We start from the raw sequence: 22,173 nt of genomic DNA, 5'->3' as shown, positions 1-22,173 counted from the left end.
TTGGTTTTGTAAGGGTTTCTTAATTTTCGGTTTTCATTATTGTTAGATACCATTTTGAATTAGATATTGTCCTGAATATTCAATTGTACCTAATTATGATCCTACACTTAATATGCTTAAAACATGGCAGATGCTTGGTAAATTCTTACAATGAATGTGTATCTTAAAGGTTTTGGGTAGAATGAAGCAGATTTATCTTCACAAGCCTGTTTTCAGGACCACATTTCTATTATTATTGCTTTTCTCTCTATTATTAGCATATACACCCATACTTTAGCTACTTGTGTTTGTTAGGCTTAATTAGGAGATGGATGGTGGATTTGTATAGTTTAATTTTAACTTTAATACTCAGTCTTTCTTATTAAGGGTTTCACTTCAGAATATGTGTGTGTGTGTGTGTGTGTGTGTGTGTGTGTATGCATGTGTATATACATATGTAATAAAAATCAGATATATTCAAAAGTAAAATTATTTCCCAGAAATTCATAATTACAAAGGTAAGCTCATATAAATTCACTGAAGAACGATAAACAAATAAATAAGGAGATGAACTGACTCATGAAGAAAACTTCAAAGACAGTGTGAAAAAGTATTAAGTTGGGTAAAATTATTTGCAGGTAAGATTTTTACATGGAAAATAATGTATCACTTGAAAAACTATTACTTACTATGAAGTGGTTCAGCACAAAATAAATATGTGGAAATGGAGTGCACATATAAACAACAAGATCTTCCCTTAGAGGATATAATGGAAGGAAGATTCACTTAAAATTACAGTAACTGATAAAACAACTGGAAATAAACCCACCTCTGGCTGCACATTAGAATCAAGGCTGGAGGGACTGACCAGCAAGACAACAGTAATAGAACAGCAGACCCAGGCTCTCTCAGAAGCTCTAATCAACTGGTGTAGCGTAGGGCCTAGAGGGTATTTTTAAAAGTCCCTGCTTTTCAAATTTTTTTACGAAGAAATTGATCTATATGAAGAAAACTTAGACTACTACTGAGGGATATAAAAAAAGACTTGAATAAAGGGAAAAGCATACTAATTTTTTAGAATGACTATCATAAAGAATTAAATACTCTCTAAAGTAGGCTATACATTCAATGATTTCATTTAACAGAACTTTTCATTTTTGTTACTAGACAGACTTATTCTAAATTTGTATGGAAAAATCAAAATCAAGGAAGGACAATTCTGAAAAAAAGAAAACCATTGCAAAGGGACTAGTTCTACCAGACTAAAAAAATAGACTGGTCTGGCTGGGTGTGGTGGCTCATACCTGTAATCCCAGCACTTTGTGAGGCTGAGGCAGTCAGGTTGCTTGAGTTCAGGAGTTTAAGACCAGTCTGGGCAACATAGCGAAACCCTGTCTCTATAAAAAATTTAAAAGTTAGCTGGGTTTTGTGGTGTGTGCCTGTGGTCCCAGCTACTAGGGAGGCTGAGGATCACCTGAGCCTATGAGATTGAGGCTGCAGTGAGCAGTGATTGTGCCACTGCATTCCAGCCGGAGTGACAGGGCAATACCTTGTCTCAAAAAAACAAAAACAAAACAGAAACAAAAAAACAGAATGGTCCAGTGCAAAATAAACTGTTCAGAAATGGCGTAAGTATAAATGGGACTTTGGTATAGATAAAAATGGCATTGCAAATCAATGGGGGAAAAGATAATGTATTCAAACAAAGGTATTATATGATGAAGCGCCATTTTTACCAATGGGAGAAGAGACAGTTTACTCAATAAAAGGTCAATGGGTAAGCATATTAAAAAAGAACAACTAAAGTTAGATTTCTAATATGTTTAATACGTTCCAGCTGGGTCAAAGATCCAAAGGTGAAAAATAAAATTCTAAAAGAAGACAAGTGGAGGCTGGGCGCAGTGGCTCACACCTGTAATCCCAGCACTTTGGGAGGCTGAGGTGGGCAGATCACCAGGTCAGGAGATCAAGACCATCCTGGCTAACACGGTGAAACCCCGTCTCTACTAAAAAGTACAAAAAAATTAGCCGGATGTGGCAGTGGGTGCCTGTAATCCCAGTTACTAGGGAGGCTGAGGCAGGAGAGTCACTTGAAACCAGGATCGCGTGATTGCACTCCAGTCTGGGTGACAGAGCGAGACTCTGTCTCAAAAAAAAAAAAAAAAAAAAAAAGACAAGTGGAGAAGATCATTCTAAATATGATATAAAATCCTAAAAGCCACAAAAGCAAAGATTTGTAAATTTTGCATTAATATTTTTAATTGACAAATCATAATTGTGTATACTTATGGGGTACAAAGATTCATAAATTTGCTTACATGAAAATAAAAATTTCTACATATCAAAAAATACCAGAACAAAGTCAGAAGACAATTGACAATGACAAACTAGAAAGAAAATATTTGCAGGATTTCTTACAAAAAGCTAATATCTAAAGCACGCCTGTAATACAAAACAAAGACCAACAACCAACAGAAAATTAGGCAAAGCATAGAAATAGGAAACGCCATGGTAAAGCAGATTCCAATGGCTGTTAAATACATGAAAATATGATCTACCTTACTCATCATAAGAAAAATAAAAACAGAATATTTTTATCTGTTAGGCTGGCAAAGGATAAGAAGACATGCATTGATGGTGAGATTATCAGTTAGTATACCTTCTTTAGCGATAATATGTAGTATGTAGTGTAATTTTGCTAGATATAGTCTTGACTCAGTAATTTCACCTCTAGGTATCTACTGTTAAGTGAAAAAAAAAGGAAAAAGAAGCAACACGCAGAACAATGTGTGCAGTATGTTACCGTTTGTGTAGGGGGAAAGGAATATATACATTTGGTTATAAATTTGTGGCCAATCTCTAAAAATATGTAAGCAGGTGGTTTCGGTACTTGCTTCTTGGAGGGGGAACTGGATGGCAGGGAAGACAGAAAGGATAGAGACTTCATGATCACTGTTAACCCTTTTGTACCATTTGAAGTTTTTACCCTGTATATATATTACCTATTAAAAAAAAACAGTAGTAAAATCAGGTACATCCAGGGTTTACATCCCGTTAAATACTCCAGATACTCCCATGAAATACTACCAGACAGTCCCATCAAATACAAATAACTCATCAAGCACCATCAAATGCTCACACACAACTGTTTTATGATAAATATTATTACTATTATATTTTATATTCTCTATTATTTAAAGGAATATAACTGTTACAGTATTTGCTTCAATCCTTTTGATACTTCCACTAAATTGTTAGAAGTTATACAACGGTATAAATAATAACCATTTCTGAAAATATGTGATTTTATAATCATTGGCATTTTATCTTAAAATACACTACATTCTTACAAAGTAATGAAAAATTGGTAATTATTATAATTTTATTTTTATTTATTTGACACGGAGTCTCACTCTGTAGCCAGGCTGGAGTACAGTGGCGCGATCTCAGCTCACTGCAACCGCTGCCTCCCGGGTTCAAGTGATCCTCCTGCCTCAGCCTCCTGAGTAGCTGAGACTACAGGTGTGCGCCACCATGCCCAGCTAATTTTTGTATTTTTAGTAGAGATGGGGTTTCACCATGTTGGCCAAGATGGTCTCGATCTCTTGACCTTGTGATCTGCCTGCCTCTGCCTCCCAAAGTCCTAGGATTACAGGTGTGAGCCACTGCGCCTGGCCAAAACTTGGTAATTATTAAAACTGTTTCATTTAAAATACATAATTATGATCTTGTGATATATATGTATCTCTAGAACATTATTTTTAAACTTTTTGTTCAAACTGCTCTTGGATTCATATGCATTTTAAGCCACTGATCGATTGCACTTTCATACTTCTTTGGTTCTTTCTGCCAGTCCTGATGCCACCTAAGATTTGCTATAATGTTTGAATAATTCTGTCCTATACTTTGTTTCCACTTGATAAACTGCTCTTTATTATACTGGTGGACAGAAGCAGAAACTTTAGGGTAGTTTATAATGGAACGAAGCTTCTGATCCAAAGAATAAGTAATTTCTGGAAATTTTACAGCAACATTTGTTAATTCATCTGGATCTGAGGAAAGATCTGAAAGAAAAAAATTAAATATCTGTCAAAATAGTGACCTGCTAAAAATTTTTTAGAATGTCATTATGACAGGTAATGTATTAGATTTTTAAAAAGATTTTCAGTTCCTGTTAGTGTAATAAAATGAAGGACAGTATAAATGGTAAAATAACATACCAGGAGTTAAACACCCTATGTTCCATGACCAAATTCCCTCCTTCCTACCATTGTCCAGCTATCCCACTTCTTTTTTCTTTTCTCAAATGCCAGAAAAAGTCAACCTTTTATCATTAGCAAGCTGCTTTAGAACAAGTTCTTCCTGTTTTTGATGTCCTGCCTACTTTGACGGGCAGAAATGAATATAGTAATGCTTATACTGTACTGTTTCAACAGCCTCAAACTTTCTACAAATTCTTTATATAGACAAGTCATGTTCCTGCAACTTTACTTACTCTTAGTTTTCTTTATATATTAGTATCTTATGCTTGGAGTTTTGAAAGTTACATTCATCAGTACGGTCCATTTGAACAAACAGCCATGGAAATACAAACTTCTCAATCACTGCCCACAAGAAAATAATGATAAATATTTCAGATCCATAAATACACTTTTTAGATATGGTGTGGGAAGACAGGGATATAACTAGGATACCAATCTAATTGGAAAAACAGCAAGTCAGAGATCTTATGACAATTAACTTCAGATAGTAAATGAACACTGTATGTTGAGGGAAAATCCCCTACGGCCCTGCTTAAGTACATTAGCCAAGAGGCCCCTGAAGAGATATGTGCCTTTGCTAGGTAATTTCAGATGGCATATCTTTAGGAAAGGGAAATCAATAAGCCCTAAAAAGTACAGAAAAGCTGATTCCCCACTTCTGACATTTTGATAGTCACATCAGTTTTTTGGTAGAACATGGTATAAAAAACAAAATTTCAACAAATTTAAAGATCAAATTGGCTTTTATTTAGTGATTCATGAATTGGGCAGCATCCCATCTAAAGTTTAGAAAAGGCATTCTGATGAGCTGAGCAGAGGAGGTGGGCTTTATAGGAAGAAAAGGCTGATGAAAAGTCCCAGAAACATGGAACACAAAGCAGATTCGTCATTATAGTGTTACTTTCTTTATCCAGTAAAAACAGAGGAAACTTCCTTATGCTGGTTCAGGTAAAATGAGCCCCTTCAGGTTGGTTATTGTGATTCTCCTTTTTTTTTTTTTGCTAAAGTGGCCCGCTCTAAAGTTCAGTTTGATTATGGGGCACCTAACTGTCAGTGACCCCATTCTGGTTTGACTTGGTCGGTTGAGCCTGGTGTAGGAACTCAGTTCAAAACAATGGCTGTCCATAAATTTCATTTGAGAATGGCCAATGAACAAGCAAGAGATGTACATTATTCATCAGGATGAAAATGTCAAGACTTCCTTTTTCAGCCAAGAATCCTCCACTCTTAAAGGGAAGGGGGTTGGCCAGTTTGGCTCCCAAAGTATTATTTTGATAATAATTTTGCTATTTGTAACTGGGAAGGAGCCTTAGGGAGAAATAAATATTACTAATGGCTTTAGCACATATTTTATGTACTAAATGGGGACAAAGGATAAGTAAAACCCTAAATCTAAACATGCTGTTTAAAAATTAATTCACAGAGTAGTGAAGCTGGCAGACATTTTTTAGAAGTTATAAGAAGTATCAATTTTGCAGTCACAGCTTTGTTGAAATATCAGTTCTGCTGCTTCTTAGCTGTGAGACCTCACACGGGTATCCAAATTTCTGTGACTCCTAGTCTCCTCTGTAAAATGAGGATAATGGCACTATCTTGTGGGGTTGTGGTGAACATTAAATAATATATGCAAAATGTCAGCCTTCATAAGATAGTTGTTAATCCTTCAGAACAATGAGGTACAATGACGTATTGACTTCTAATTGGGAAAGATAACCATGAGTACTGAAAGATGCCCTGATCAGACAAAACTGGTTTCAGTCATGAGACCCAGATCAAAAGCCTTAGGACGCTTTCTCTGAAATTCAGCTGCTGATCTGCAAAGAGGCTGTTCCTCACATGGGCAACCCTTTGTAGATAGTCCTACCATGACAAGCAGCAGATGATATTCATTTATTTAATAAGGATTATTGGATATCTTGAGCAATGCTACACAGGGCAGTTCATTACACATAACATTACACTTAAAAATCTATTAACACATTTACCAAAGAGTTGAGGCAATACTGAAGTGCCGTCCGAGTAGGCTATATACTTCCAGTGGTTAGTTCGAAGCATGTAGGTGGAGGCATTCACATTACATCCATGGAATTCACTTAGAATCCAGGGCGGATGCAGGTTTTTGACTTTATGTTCATTCTTAAATGTTTCTGATGATAATGGCAACAAAGAATATCCACTCAGGTTCTGAGGCAGAGGAATTCCAGCAATATCTATGTAACAAAAATAACCAAATATCTTAAAATAGCTCATTCTTTTATTAGCTGAACATTCACAAATGGCATCATTCACATTTTTTTCATACCATTAAATGCCATGGAGACTGGAGATTGTATATGGATTTTGTAAACAGACTGCCAAGATTCATATGCTTACCCCAAAATGTGGACTTCAGCAAGGCATTTACTTATCTCAACCTCAGTTTTCTCGTCTGTAAGAAGGGGATGACCACAGTACTTGTATTTATTAGGTTCATTTTAGGTTTAAATAAGATACTTTATGTGAAATTCTAAGAACTCTGAGAACAATGCCTGGCAGATAGGAGCCTTCAACAAATAGTTAATATCACTAGTCCTTTTTTCTCTAAATGATTAAATAATCATAGTTGTTTCTCAAAGTTTCTTTCATGGAATATTAACAAGACTTATACAAGAAAGGGGTTTAGTAGTCATATATGTTTGCAAAACAATGGTTAAACAAAATTAAATACATAAATTTGTTGTAGATATAAATTTATTGCTGATGTATATGATAAACCTTCAGGAGTGGTATACAGTATACCATGAGCCCCAAAGTTATTTGATAGCAGAGCTTTTTAAACCTTCAAGTAGCATCTTGAGGGACTAGCATCTTGAAAACATACTTTCAGGAATTGTGGATTATATTTATAAAGGGAAAATAATGTTTAACTTACCAGATATAGACATATAGAACAATAGCATGAGAAATGCTCAACTGAAAAATAGCTTATACTTTAAAAAATTGCTTTCAAGGTAACTGGACCTTAAACTTCCCTCTTCCTATAGAAAAATTACCATTAATTATGTCTGCGTAGTCAGGGTTGTTTCAAAACGAGTCTGCAGTTGTCTTCCCCAGCCCTTTTCTGGTTTCAATGTTCATATTTTATGTATAAATATTTCCAATGAAAAATAGAATTATATCTATAATGTTAGAAATGAAACAAAGTTGAATAAGAAAATTAATTTAACTTGACTGACAAAAACAGGTTAATTAAAGGATAATAGGGAAGTAGACACAGACCACTATAAATCTTCTGAAGGTAGTTGTTTCATATATAACTTAATAAAAAAAAGTTTGTATCTTCCATTTTCCTTGGAAGAAGACTATCACAAGTATTAATTTTCTGCCAACCAATCAAAATTAGTGGCTTTTTTTTTTTTTTTTTTTCAGAGATAAGGAAAGAAAGAAGAGAGGAGTATTTCAGAGATGACTGGTTAAAACCAAAAAGAGGAGAAAAGAGGTTAAAGAGGATGTTCCCGGGAGAGAAGGGTTGCCTGGGTCAAACTAATTGTGCTCCAAGACACAGAGACTACCTACTGTAAGCAGTGAAAAGAAGGAGGTGTGGGAAGAGCCTGGATAAGGGTGGTCTGTGTGTCAGCCATCAGGAGGCACCACCAGCAAGGCATGGGAAGAGAAAGAAGAAGTCTTTAAGGAAGTTTGGGAAGCAGGAACCAACGGGCACATACTCATGACTATGAGTTCTTGTATTCAGCATTTTAATAACTCTTAATACTTAGAAACGCCTTATTTTAGGACCATTCTTAATTTTCCTAAGGAAGCTTGGAAGACTAAGAAACTTATGTTTCTCCTGTGTTTATGAGAAGTCAGTAGTAAACTGGGTAAGAGTCCATTCAAGTGTTCATTTTTAAAATTCATTCAGCAAACCAGGTGCTGTTCTAGCTGTAGGGAAACGACACTGGACAACGCAGAAAAGCTCTCCCAGAGCTAACATTGTAATGTGGGCAGACAGAAACAGCTGTGTCAGATGGTGGTAAGTGCAATGAAGAAGAAGAAAGCAGGGTAAGGGAGACAGACAGTGATGACAGGCATGTGGGTATGTGATGTTTTATATAGGGTGGTCAGGGAAGGCCCCGCTCAGAAGGTCACATTTAGGCAGTGTCCCGAGGAGCAGTCACAGTGAGCCCCACAGTTATCTGGGAAAAGGGCACTCCCCCAGGGGAATAGCAAGTGTACAGTCCCCAAGGCAGGAACCTACTTGGTTTATTCCTCAAACACCAAGCAGGACTGTTAGGCTGGAGCAGAATAAGTGAGGAATAAAATTATAAGAGATGAGTTGGGGAAGAAAGAGATCATGTTGGACTCTCAGAGCCTAATTAAAGACACTGAATTTTTACTCTAGGTGAAATGGGAAATCAGTAGAGGGTTTTGAGCAGAGGTGTGACAATCTGACACTAACTATGGAATGGTGAATTGACTAAAAGTGAGTAAGGGCAGAAGGTCAGAGAGAGTTAGGAAGCTACTGCAGGAATCCAGGCAAGAGATAAGGGGAACTTAGGATTCCAGTCTATTATTGATAGAATAAAATAACTTTGTAAATTGGAAAAAACCCATGTGAAATATCCATAGTATTTAATAAATACTTCAAGTATTTATTGGTTTTTCTGTGCCTCAGAAAATTGGGTTTTCATTTTCATATATTTATCAATAATTTCCTTAAAACACTTTAGCTTAGACTGCTTTTCAAAAGCTGTTTGATTTTATTTAAAATCATTTTCATATTTATTTTCCTGGCAAACCTGTCATTCTAACCCCATTTTAAATAAGTTTAATCTTTCGTGGGAGTATAAGCACAGACTAGAAGTAACTGCAGGGTTCTGAAGAAAGGACTTAAATGTAAAACAGTAAACAAATGGTAAAAATGCAGGCCTGGATATGTGTAATGATCTCCTGAAGAGAGATGATATTATATTTCTTCTTGACCATATCAGTACATAATGGATTTGAGTGGTATGGCAATGATGCAAACTAATATACACATTTTTTAGAGTATACCTAAAAAGAATGAAACATATCAATGATAACCATATCTAACATTTAATTGTTTACCATGTTCCAGGCATTGTTCTGAGCTATGAAATAGCCACTATTACTCTCATTTTTTTTTTTTTTTTTGAGACAGAGTATCACTCTTACCCAGGCTGGAGTGTAGTGGCGCGATCTTGGCTCACTGCACCCTCCACCTCCCAGGTTCAAGTGATTCTCTTGCCTCAGCCTCCTGAGTAGCTGGGATTACAGGCGCACGTCACCATGCATGGCTGATTTTTGTATTTTTATTAGAAACAGGGTTTCACCATGTTGGCCAGGCTGGTCTCGAACCCTTGACCTCAAGTGATCTGCCCGCCTTGACCTCCCAAAGTGCTGGGATTACAGGCGTAAGCCACCATGCTTGGCCTATCCCCATTTTTACTGATGAGAAAACTGAAGACCAGACACGTTGAGTAACCTGCCCAAGGTTACGCAGTTGGTAACGAGTGAAGAGGGGTTTGAACTTAGGCAGTCTGACCTTACAATATCTGTACTGTTTAATACTACACCACAAGACTTGCCTCACTGTAATTAGCTAACTTCATAATATTCCTCAGCCAATAAAAACACAAGAATCTATGCAAAACACCTGCCAACCCCCAGGCTTCCACTAAGGTCCTGTAACAAGAAGGGTTTTGAAATTTAAATCACTAGCAATGAAACATTCTTTTAACTACAACTGCATTTTTATATAATTACATTCTCAAAATTAAAAAAATCTAGACTTATCTTTTAAGTGGAGAAAGGCAGGTGTTTTACAGAAAGACTATTACAGAAAACGATTCACATGAAAATAAGCTTAAAATAAAATCAAAACAATTTTAACTACAAAACAAGACACCTTTAGTTCTTACTGAGCTAAAGGATGCTGATACTAGGTATTAGAGAAGAAAATATTTTGGGAAGTAATTTTTAAATAATCTCAGAAATAATATCAACTTTAATATTAATATTATAAAGAATTCCTATTCATAAATGTCATTTTCCTGCCGGTATTAGGAAATAATAATGTAATAGTATCCTATCACACTAGTGATAGCATTAGTTTATTTGATCCAAAAGCACAAATAAACTAAGCACATTCTTCCTAATTTATCATAAAATATTTTACTTAAAAAAACCGCTCTTTTAAAATACGTTTTAAAAAATGACTTGTAAATTCAAATTTTTAAATAAAGCATTGTTGCATCTTAAATTTCAATAGCCTCTTGATAGTAAGGTAAGTTTATTAAAACAGGAATTCCAATTGGTTTTTCCTATTCAATATCTTTCTATTGAATGTAGAATAACCATCTTTTATACATTTCTAAGATGCACAGAATGGAAGTGAGGAGGAAATATCGCTTGAGGTTTTGGGTTGAGTTTTTTCTTTTTTTTGATACCAGAAGTGTTTATTTCTGTTCAACAGACATTTCAGGATTTTAATTTCATTTTTAGTTTCCAGAAGACTCAAATATTTTAAAACTCAAATATACTATAAGCAAAGTTTATCCTTGAAAATCAATTTCAAAACAAATTTTCTCTTTATATCATTTTTCTTTATAAGCTTCTCCTCTGTGTGTGTGTAAATGGGATTCACACAAAATAATATAGCTACAGCTAAGCTAGTAAAGAAAGGACTTTGGGACCTCTAAGAATAGATACTGGCTTATATCTATTTTAAGCTCCTAATTGGTTAGAACAAAATAAGAAGTCCTTTGTAGATGTTTTATGTATAAGTTTGTTTATTAAGCAGAAGTAGCACATAGTGTCTCACAGGTCTAATTTTAGAGTTAATCACTAATAAAATAGCTTTAAACTCTTCCAGCACTGAGGAATTTTATCTTAAAAGGTAGAATGATCCATCAGATTACACGCAGACCGTCAGAATGATCTTCGTTTTGCTGGCTCCTAAGGCTGTTAAATAAAGAACAGCCTCAGTTTCTGCCTGTTAATGCTGTTGTAATTGTTAATAGTACTCTAAAAACTTGCTAATTTGGACAGTAAATTAGATGGACACATTATCTAAAAAGGAAACAAAACAAAACACAAACATCAATTTGTACAATTTTAAAGCCTTCATTTTCTTTTAATATATGGGGGCAATTTTCACATATTTCACTTTTTAAAATTAATTGACATTTTCTTTTCAACGTTTTAGATTCAGTGGGTATGTGTGCAGGTTTGTTCCCTGGGTATATTACTTGATGCTGAGGTTTGGGATATGAATGACTGCATCACCCAGGTACTGGGCATAGTGCCCAACAGTTTTTCAACCTCTGGCCCTCTGGCCCCCTCTCCCTCCTTCTCCCTTCTAGTAGTCCCTAGTGTTTCTTGTTGGCATTTTTATGTCTGTGAGTAACCAATGTTTAGTTCTCACTTATAAGTGAGAACATCCGGTATTTGGTTTTCTGTTATTGTGTTAATTTGCTTAGGATAATGGCCTCCAGCTCCATTCATGTTGCCGCAAAGGCCATTATTTCATTTTTGATGGCTTTGAAGTATTCCACGGTGTATATGTGCCACATTTTCTTTATTTGGTCCACCACTGATGGGCACCTAGGATGATTCCATGCCTTTACTATTGTAAATAGTGCTGCAATTGCATGTCTTTTTGGTAGAATGATTTATGTATTTTTTGGTATATACCCAGTAATGGGATTGCTGGGTCTAATGGTAGCTCTGTTTTAAGTTCGTTGAGAAATCTCCAAACTGCTTACCACAGTGGCTGAACTAATTTACACTCCCACCAACACTGTATAAGTGTTCCCCTTTCCCTGCAGCCTCACCAACATCTGTTGTTTTTTGACTTTTTAATAATTGCCATTTTGACTGTTGTGAGATGATATCTCATTGTGGTTTTGATTTGCATTAGAATTGACTATTTTTTATCCAATCCATTACTACTAGATATTCATATTGTTTCTAATTCTTAATATGGTAATAAATATCCATGGAGATAAATATTTGTGTATATCTACAGGTTATTTCCTAAAATTAGGATTTCTAGGTCAAAACGTATGCACATTTCTAAGAAATTTGAAACATAATGCCACATTTGCCTTCAAAACATTTGTATCGGTTTATATTCCCAGTAGCAGTACATGAGAAAGACTATTTCTAATATAAGATTTTCTAATTCTTCTTAACCTCTGCAAACTTTATATGTGAAAGAAAATATTCTTCTCTTTTAATATTTTATGACCACTGACTTTGATTCTTTAAAAATATATTGGCCATTTGTGTATATTTTCTGTTGTGAATTGCTTATTTTGTTCCATCTGTTAATAAGGTATTCCTCTTTTTCTTACAGATTTATAAGAGCTCTATGAATATTACACCTTTATCATTTATAAAAAGATTAACTTAAGTAAATAATTGTGTTACAATGTTGTCTCCTGGCTCCAGCATAAGGCTCTTTTGCATTGTTCTCTTTCTACCATTATCACTGGTTAACATCTGGTTAATAGAATGTTTCAGTGTTTTATATAAAGACCCGTCCATAGGTATTCTCCTCCACTCACTCTTCCCCAACTAAAAAAAACCATTTAAATGTAGCTTTCCCTCGTCTGATAATAAAATAATATTTATTGTGAAACACATTATAAACTGTGCTAAGCAACGAAGATGTTAATTTTCAGTTTAGAATTGGAGAGATTTATTTTGACTTTATTTCCTTTACTCTTATTGATGAGGTCTAATCAACATATGATCTATATGCTGTTAATAAAACATATTCTGCAGGGAAATGTGACTCAGAAGGAGTCTATTACCAAGAATCTTATGAAAAATAAAAATCTATATAAAACTATAGTTTTAGAAAATTATTTTTTCTGAAATAATTGACAAATTGCAGGAAAAAACCTACAGTTGCAGGGAATTTACATCATTTACAGAAGAGTAGAGATGGAATTTAGAGGAGCTTCTGAGACAGTATTTTCTTAGCTAGAGAAATTCTTATTAGCAAGTAACATAAATTAGGCAGTGATACGTGGATGCATGAGAATTTCCCCATTCTAACAAATTTTATTTAGCATTTTCTTATCTGACCTGTTAAATTATGAAATCTGCTAGTTTGCAGATGACCTTTAACTTTTACAATGTATAAAATGGCAAGAAGTAATAATGGCATCTTCTCAAGATTGTAGAGTACAAAATTTGCATTGTGGGCAAATATAAAATAATGTTTAAAGAAAAATGATTTAAACCATGCATTTTAATTAACTGACATATATGATGACAGAATGTCTAAGAATTGCATAAGGCTCACTGTAGACGACTCCCTAAAGATATTTAACTATTTAGCTGCTAGAGTCAAATAGATAAAAGGGCAACTATCACTATGAAATATATTGAGGGAAAAATGGAGAAAGAATCACCCCAGCTTTCCATAATATTTTACAATACCTTCTTGCAGTTCTGGTCACTATACCTCAAGAAAAAAGAATGAGGCTAAAAAGTCAGGCAAAGATGACGCTAGGAAGATTTTCTTTGGGAATGGGGAGGGTAGAGAGAGTTCTACATGAAGAAAAATTAAGGAAGGAAACTGTAAAGAATATAGGCATATATTCATAAAACTCTAAAGATGCTAATAGCAGAGACCCAAATATACATAATTTACATAAACTTCTTTAAAAAACACAGAAATGAGGAAAAGTAATAGTGATTGGCTAGAAACTAATGGAATGAGAAAGTGGCCAAGATATGGCTGAGTGTGATCATTACTTTGGGATAAAGGGAAACCAGCAAATTATGACTAAGAAACAGAAGAGATTAAAAATTCAAGGAACTGGCCAGGCACAGTGGCTCACGCCTGTAATCCCAGCACTTTGGGAGGTTGAAGTGGGCAGATCATAAGGTCAGGAGTTTGAGACCAGCCTGGCTAACATGGTGAAACCTCGTCTCTACTAAAAATACAAAAATTAGCTGGGCATGGTGGCAGGTGCCTATAATCCCAGCTACTCAGGAGGCTGAGTCAGGAGAATCGCTTCAAACTGTTAGGCGGAGGTTGCAGTGAGCAGAGATTGCACCACTGCACTCCAGCCTGGGTGAAAGACAGAAACTCCATCACACACACACAAAATAAATAAACAAAAATAAAAAAGTTCAAGGAACTGGAAAGAAGTATGTTCAATTATATGAGAAGGATATGAAATAAGAGAAAAGGAAAGGATGACGGTTTAAATTGACTCTACATAAATTTAGTTAAGGGAAGAACTTTGCGGCAGAAGGAAGGAGATAAAAAGAACTCTGATTTCCTTGATTTTAAGATGCATCTTTCTTTCACATTTTAACATTTCTGAAATTAGAGAACATATCTTGTGCTATTTTCTTTCACCAAAATTTATGAATTGATGGTAGTTTTGCAATTGATGGTGCCTTAGAACAGAGAAACTGGTGTTTAAATGCTAATGAATTTAAAGTACTCTGCTAAATTAGATAGAAACTAGAAGTTAGTTCTATGATTTCCTTTGAATTTGATTATGTCGTTATTCTAGTATCTTCAACAAAAACTGCTAACTACCGTTATCCATATGTTGCTTTTCTAGACATATGGCTATGCTTGTAGACATTAAGAAGCTAGTAAAGCAAATAGTACAGAACTATCTAAAGAGTCTGAGGAGGAATATGTTCATACTAGTTTCAAAGTGGATAGAATAATTCAGAAAGGAAATGCTTACATTTTAGGGAGGTGGTGGTAGAGAATCAAATGACGTACAAATCATATCTATAAGGTTATGAACCTGAATGTCTTACATGGCTTACTTTACAGTCATACCCTGAATACACATCTTTTGAGGGAAAATGACTATAGTAAGTGAAGGACACAGGTACATGAAAAACAATCTCTTCATTCTTCAGAGTACAGATTTGATTCACAGTTAAATGAGTTGCTCAGGGTTATAAACAAGTCAGCAGGACCTCTGACTATTAACTGAAAGACTGACTAATTGATCTCTTCAGTTGCATTCTCCAGCATTATTACAAATAAATATTTACAGAACTGCATTACTTACCAAGCATGGTAGGGTAAATATCCACAAGAGAAACCACATTTGATACTTGAAGGTCGACTTTAATTCCTGGCCCCATCATCAAAAGCGGAACATGTGCACTGGCCTCATACATGCTCATTTTATAAAACTGTCGATGTTCCATGGCCAGCTCTCCATGATCTGAGGAGTATATGACAATAGTTTTCTGAAGAAGATCTAATTGATGAAGGGCCAAAATAATTTCACCTACAATAGAAATCATGATAAAACTATTAATTAGCTTTCAGTTCATGTTTTATTCTATCACATTAAGTTTATAACAACTCTATCCTATAAGGGTTTGTCACTGTGCTTTTCAACATCTGAATATTACCTACTGTTCTCAAGTTAAGTCTCAAGTTGACAGTGGTCTGTCTACTGCTTGCTCTTCAGTTGACTAGCGAGGAAGAAGAAATTATAATACCCATGGGAACTCTTGCTCAAAGCTGCTTATCTGGAGATCATGCTGGCTTGCTTTCCAGGTTTCTATCAGAGAATAGGGGAAAAAAAATCTTCCCCTTAGTGCCTTGAGTGAGAAAAGAAAGATCAGTAGGATATCAGTACTTCACATGTCTCAGATGATAAAAAAGATTGGTATCACCTCTGACCCACAGTTTCTGTGCAACAGGAAGTGATAAGAGCAGTCAGAACTCCTCTTTTCTGCTACTTTTTCTACCAAATCTCTATGCAATCACCAGATCATGCTCATAAAGGTGGCTGAGGATTATGGAAATACCACCTTTGAAGAAGGGCTGGAAGCAGGACAGACAGTGTACAAGTTTGATTTAGCATCTTCTTGGATAGGGAATAATGGGACAGTAAAATTCCTCTGACCAGTTCCAGTCTCACTGTTCTCAAACTTCCTCCTACTGTAATTAAGAGAATCACAAGAAAGCACAGTCCAGAGAGAGGAGTCATCCCTATTTTGGCAGTTCCTGAATCTGGGTAGAAGAATCTATATTAATTTAAAAACCTACAGATTCTGAGGTATAGTCAGGATTGACACTCACTGCTCTATGGAGTTATTTGCAGAGTTGAGACTCTCTTGATTTTTCAACTAGACGACTGGAATTACTTTCTAATCGGTCTTGCCTCTACTCCTCTTTCCTCTCCTTGTACTATCCTGGTGTCTATCTTTCTAAATTACCTCATCACTTGATCGTGTCACATCCCTGCTTGAAACTTTTTCATAGCTGCCCGTTGTCGAATTCTTTAGCATAACAAGCAAGGCCCCTGTCTACTCTCCATACTCAGCACCCTCGGCTGCCTGCTAGACCTTTACCTTTCAGCAATCCTAACCTGCTCAGAACCCCCTAAACACACACCATATTAGTTCACGCTTTCTTGCCTCTGCATATACTCTGCCGTCTATGGTGAATGCTGTTTCTCCCACAGTCTACTTGACAAATTCCTATTCTTCCTTTATGACCCAGCTCAAACATGCATTATCTCTCTGGCAAAGCATCATTCCTTGCTCTTCTAGGTAGAGTAAATCACTTTGTTCTTCAGGATGCCTACAACTTGCATATTACTGTAGTTACAACATATTATAATTCTTAGCATTTATGCTCATTCAGTAAATGTTTACTGAGTGCTTACTATATGCCAAACACTATGGATACGATGCTAAGCACCTAGGATGCAATGTTGAACAAGAATGATTAAAGACTTAAATGTAAAACTCAAAACTACAAAAAACCTTACAAGAAAATCTAGGCAATACCAATCAGGACATAGGCACAGGCAAAGATTTCATGACAAATTCACCAAAAGCAATTGCAACAAAAGCAAAAATTGACAAATGGGGTCTAATTAAACAAAAGAGCTTCTGCATAGCAAAATAAACTATCATTAGAATGAACAAGCAACCTACGAAATGGGAGAAAATTTTTGCAACGTATCCATCTGACAAAGGTTTAATACCCAGAATCTACAAGGAACTTAAACAAATGTACAAGAAAAAAACAACCAACCCCATTAAAAAGTGGGCAAAGGACATCAATGGACACTTCTCAAAAGACATTTATGAGGCCAACAAACATATTTAAAAAAAAGCTCAACATCACTGATCATTAGAAAATGCAAACCAAAACCACCATGAGATACCATCTCATGCCGGTTAGAATGGCAATTATTAAAAAGTTTACAAACAACAGATGTTGGAGAGGTTGTGGAGAAATAGGAACGCATTTACACTATTGGTGGGAACGTAAATTAGTTCAGTCATTGTGGAAGACAGTGTGGCAATTCCCCAAAAATTTAGAACCAGAAACACCATTTGACCCAGTAATCCCATTACTGGGTATATACCCAAAGGAATATACATCATTCTATTACAAAGATACATGCACACATGTGTTCATTGCAGCACTATTCACAACAGTAAAGACATGGAATCAACACAAATGCCCACCAACAATAGACTGGATAAAGAAAATGTGGTACATATACACCACACAATACTATGCAGCCATAAAAAGAAATGAGATCATGTCCTTTGCAGGGACACGGATGGAGCTAGAAGCCATTATCTTTAGCAAACTAACGCAGGAACAGAAAACCAAACACTGCGTGTTCTTACTTATAAGTGGGAGCTGAACAATGAGAACACATGAACACAGGGAGGGGAACGATACACACTGGGGGCTGTCAGGGAAGGCAGAGTGTTAGGAAAAATAGCTAATGCATGCTGGGCTTAATACCTAGGTGATGGGTATTAGGTGCAGCAAACCACCTTTTACCTATGTAACACGTTTACCTATGTAACAAACCTGCATACCCTGCACATGTTCCCTGGAACTTAAAATAAAAATAAAAGAATGTCCCTGCCCTCATGAAGCTTGTGTTCTTCAAGGGAGACAGATGGTAAACAGATGAAATAATTAGTATTACTACGCAAACAACATGACAAGCAGAATGATGGAGCTGGCACACTGAGTTAGCATGGCTGGGGGAGACATCTTTGAGGAGGTAACAACTGAGCTGAGAGCTAAAGACAGAATAAGGCAGCCATGTAGAAAGCAAAGGGAAGGGTGTTCCAGGCAGATGAAACAGAAAATATAAGACCCTGAGGTGGGAAAAGACTCTAGAATGTCTTTAATTTTTTTGTTTGTTTGTGAGACAGAGTCTTGCTCTGTCACCAGGCTGGAGTGCAGTGGCGTGATCTTGGCTCACTGCAACCTCCGCCTCCTGGGTTCAAGCGATTTTCCTGCCTCAGCCTCCCAGGTAGCTGGGACTACAGGCATGCACTGCCACACCCAGCGCATTTTTGTATTTTTAGTAGAGATGGGGTTTCACCATGTTGGCCAGGATGGTCTTGATTCCTTGACCTTGTGATCCGCTTGCCTCGGCCTCCCAAAGTGCTGGGATTACAGGCGTGAGCCACAAATATCTTTAATTAATGAGTGATTTCTTAATAGTATTCAACATACTATACTCCCCCAGTGCCCAACATAGTGCCTGACAGGTAGTAGGTACTTAATGTTTGTTAATAAACACAATGAACAGTATTAAATACTATATGGTGACAAGATCGGTGTAGATTTAAAAATTTAAGATACAGGCCAGGTGCGGTGGCTCACGCCTGTAATCCCAGCACTCTGGGAGGCCGAGGCGGGCGGATCATGAGGTCAGGAGATTGAGACCAGCCTGACCAACATGGTGAAACCCCATCTCTACTAGAAATACAAAAATTAGCTGGGCATGGCAGCGTGTGCCTATAATACCAGCTACTCGGGAGGCTGAGGCAGGAGAATCGCTTGAACCCGGGAGGCGGAGGTTGCAGTGAGCAGAGACCCTGCCACTGCACTCCAGCCTGGAGACAGAGCTAGACTCTGTCTCAAAAAAAAAAAAAAAAAAAAAAAAAAAAAAAAAAAAAATAAGATACAATATATTCCATAAAACCTGTGGATAACTTGACGCTAAGCCAAGTTGCTACATATTTCTTCTTCTCTGAAGAGTTTCAAGAGTAGTATTCCCACACTCCTACAGCAACATTCTTTTCATTTTAATGCGATATAATGGATATAGATGAATGGCATATCAATGAAATACAATTTGACAGATGTGCTCATGATTAAAGAAAATTACTTAAAATCTTATTTGCATTGACTACTTGGAATACTTTTTTTTTTTTTTTTTTGAGATGTAGTCTTGCTCTGTCATCCAGGCTGGAGTGCAGTGGCACGATCTTCGCTCACTGCAACCTCCGCCTCCCGGGTTCAAGCGATTCTCCTGCTTCAGCCTCCCAAGTAGCTGGGATCACACGTGCGTGCCACCACGGTCAGTTAATTTTTGTATTTTAGTAGAGACAGGGTTTTGCCATGTTGGCCAGGCTGGTCTCGAACTCCTGACCTCAGGTGATCCACCGGCCTTGGCCTCCCAAAGTGCTGGGATTACAGGCATGAGCCACTGCACCTGGCCAATACATTTTTATACTTGCTATATTATAAATAATTTGCTCACATGGCCTTTTTGCTTCTTACTGTATACTTTTCTGTTTTTACTCAATGAATTTTTTAACAAAAAACATTCACTTGTCACTCCCAAAGTTTACTCTGTACAGAAGAGGTGCTACCTACACTTCACTAGTACAATTATGCTTCATTCCTAAGAGTAGCAAAATAAATGACACTACTTTATGAAAATAGTTTTTGTTATAAAACAGATTTTTAAACCAGGGTTTTTCCACACATGAACTGGAAACTTCCATAGCTCTGTAAGCGAACAGGCAAAACGTTCTTGACAGTTATGTGATGAAGGCAGATTTAGTTTTGAGTTGGTCTTGAGCTTGAATGAGGGAAGAAAATTCAATATGATTCTGGACCAGAATATACACGGAGAAACTTTAGTTAGGCCATGCTCTAAAAAGGGCTTGGGGAGAAAGAATTTGTTTCATGGTTATTATAAGTTTGGGGGAGTCACAAGATTCTACAAGTAAATTTTCTCATCTCTAGAAAGATAAGCTGCCTTACAAATACCTATCACATGTGTACCTGTGTTTGGCTGAATACTGATTCCTGTTTAAGGACAGTAAAATGTTTCAAGTAGATGATAGCCTTCTGTGACCCTTTCTTTATGTATGAATAAATCTAAGCATTTATGAATCTGCAAATTTCTGAATCATTAAGATATAAAGAGCTTTTCATTCTGTCAACAATGCCAGTTATCAAGTTTGGTAAGTGTCAAGATTCCTATAGTTATAAGCAACTGTTGTAAGAAATATCTGAGGCTGTTCATGCAAGTCACCAAGCAGCATGATCACAGACTGTTGGAAAAATATTATACTTTTACTTCATGTAATTGCTTATTAATTATACCACCTACCGAGCATGGCATCTGTCTCAGCACACATAGCATAATAAAATGCTCTAATATTCTTAATTTCTTTTTCTGTAAATCTTCCAGTGCAGTTTTTTGTATAAGAAGAGTAATAATCTACAGGGTGCATTTCTGACAAAGGTGACCACTTTGGGATTTTGATAGCATCACGAGACACCTAAAAATGGGAGAAAAAACTTAAGTTATGCTGGCAAAATAGTGCTATTTCTTTCCTCCAATAAGTATGTCTGGTGAAATCAACAATGTTTAATTACTTAGAATAGTAGAAAAGAACAGCTATAAATATGTAAATAAAATAGTAAATCAATACATAAATTAGGAACAAATTGTTAATACTAACGTAACAACAGAAGGTATATATCAATATCTATATATATATCATGAGATAGTGGTAAAATTTTTAAAAATCATACAGGCCACCGAAAAATATGAGCTATATTAGACAGTACATGCTAGTCCAGAAAAGTATCCAAGCACTTTAATATACAGCTGTGTGACCAAAACTTCAGAATCAACAACCTAAGAATACGGACTCCTTTTCTCCAATAATTCACTAGTAAGAATGACAATATCTAGTGAGATAGCCAAGTGCTTGTCAAAAACAAATGTGACTTTTAAACACATATAAATGCTTACTTACAGTGCTGGTAAAAAACAATTAAACTAGATCTTTAATTCACACTTATATTTTAGTCATGTAACTTTCATAAAGTTCGAACATTTACTTAGCGGTGAAAGTCATTTAACTCATTTCATTTGGCTAGTACTAACTCCAGACAAATTTTTGAAAATGAAGCCACTTAGAACTTTTAAAGAAGATATAAAGTATCTAAAACACTGACATTATTTTGTTTAAAATAGGATGGCCTAAATAGTGTTTCCGAGTAGTTTTTTTAGACTAACTTTTCTTTCCTATTTCTGTAGGTTTTTGGAGAACAGGTGTGGTTGCATGAACACGTTCTTTAGGGTGATTTCTGAGATTTTGGGGGCACTCATCACCCACGCATTATACATTGTACCCAATTTGTAGTCTTTTATCCCTCACCCCTATTCACCTTCCCCCAACCAGTCCCCAAAGTCCACTGTATTATTCTTATGCCTCTGAGTCCTCATAGCTTAGCTCCCACTTAGGAGTGAGAACATACAATGTTTGGTTTTCCATTACTGAGTCACTTCACTTAGAATAATGGTATCCAGTTTCACCCAGGTTGCTGCAAATGATTTATTCCTTTCTTATGGCTGAGTAGTTATTTCATGGTATATACACCACAATTTCTTTATCCACTGGTTGAGTGATGGGCATTTGGGCTGGTTCTATATTTTTGCAATTGTGAATTGTGCTGCTATAAACGTGTGTGCAAGTATCTTTTTCGTATAATGATTTCTTTTCCTCTGAGTAGATACTACGTAGTGGGATTGCTGGATCAGATGGTAGTTCTACTTTTAGCTAAGGAATCTCCACACTGTTTTCCATAGTGGTTGTACCAGTTTACATTCCCACCAGCAGTGTAAAA

At 36.2% G+C, this 22,173-nt stretch overlaps 1 protein-coding gene across 2 annotated transcripts in view; it reads right to left on the bottom strand.

Moving 5' to 3' along the window:
• Positions 1 to 2,228: 2,228 nt before the first annotated feature.
• The window catches only part of ARSK (arylsulfatase family member K), a 49,158-nt gene continuing 29,213 nt past the window's right edge, over positions 2,229 to 22,173 (bottom strand). The window contains exons 5-9 of one of the 2 annotated variants that reach the window (XR_001882882.1): positions 20,645 to 20,816; positions 15,302 to 15,526; positions 6,615 to 6,669; positions 6,227 to 6,451; positions 3,605 to 4,043 (exon numbers count right to left, since the gene is read on the bottom strand). Coding sequence is in view for 1 of the 2 variants with exons in the window: in XM_017859681.1 (XP_017715170.1) it covers positions 3,754 to 4,043; positions 6,227 to 6,451; positions 15,302 to 15,526; positions 20,645 to 20,816 (912 nt within the window). In the remaining variant the exon portion in view is untranslated. Of the gene's footprint in view, positions 4,044 to 6,226; positions 6,452 to 6,614; positions 6,670 to 15,301; positions 15,527 to 20,644; positions 20,817 to 22,173 lie in introns of both variants that reach the window. The other variant, XM_017859681.1, reaches the window with a different exon arrangement.

The sequence above is a fragment of the Rhinopithecus bieti genome, unplaced genomic scaffold (assembly GCF_001698545.2).
Source record: "Rhinopithecus bieti isolate Rb0 unplaced genomic scaffold, ASM169854v2 scaffold_50384, whole genome shotgun sequence".
In the NCBI taxonomy this organism is placed as follows: domain Eukaryota; kingdom Metazoa; phylum Chordata; class Mammalia; order Primates; family Cercopithecidae; genus Rhinopithecus; species Rhinopithecus bieti.
The sequence above is the reverse complement of the archived record's forward strand: the minus strand, read 5'-3'. Positions and strand labels throughout refer to the sequence as shown.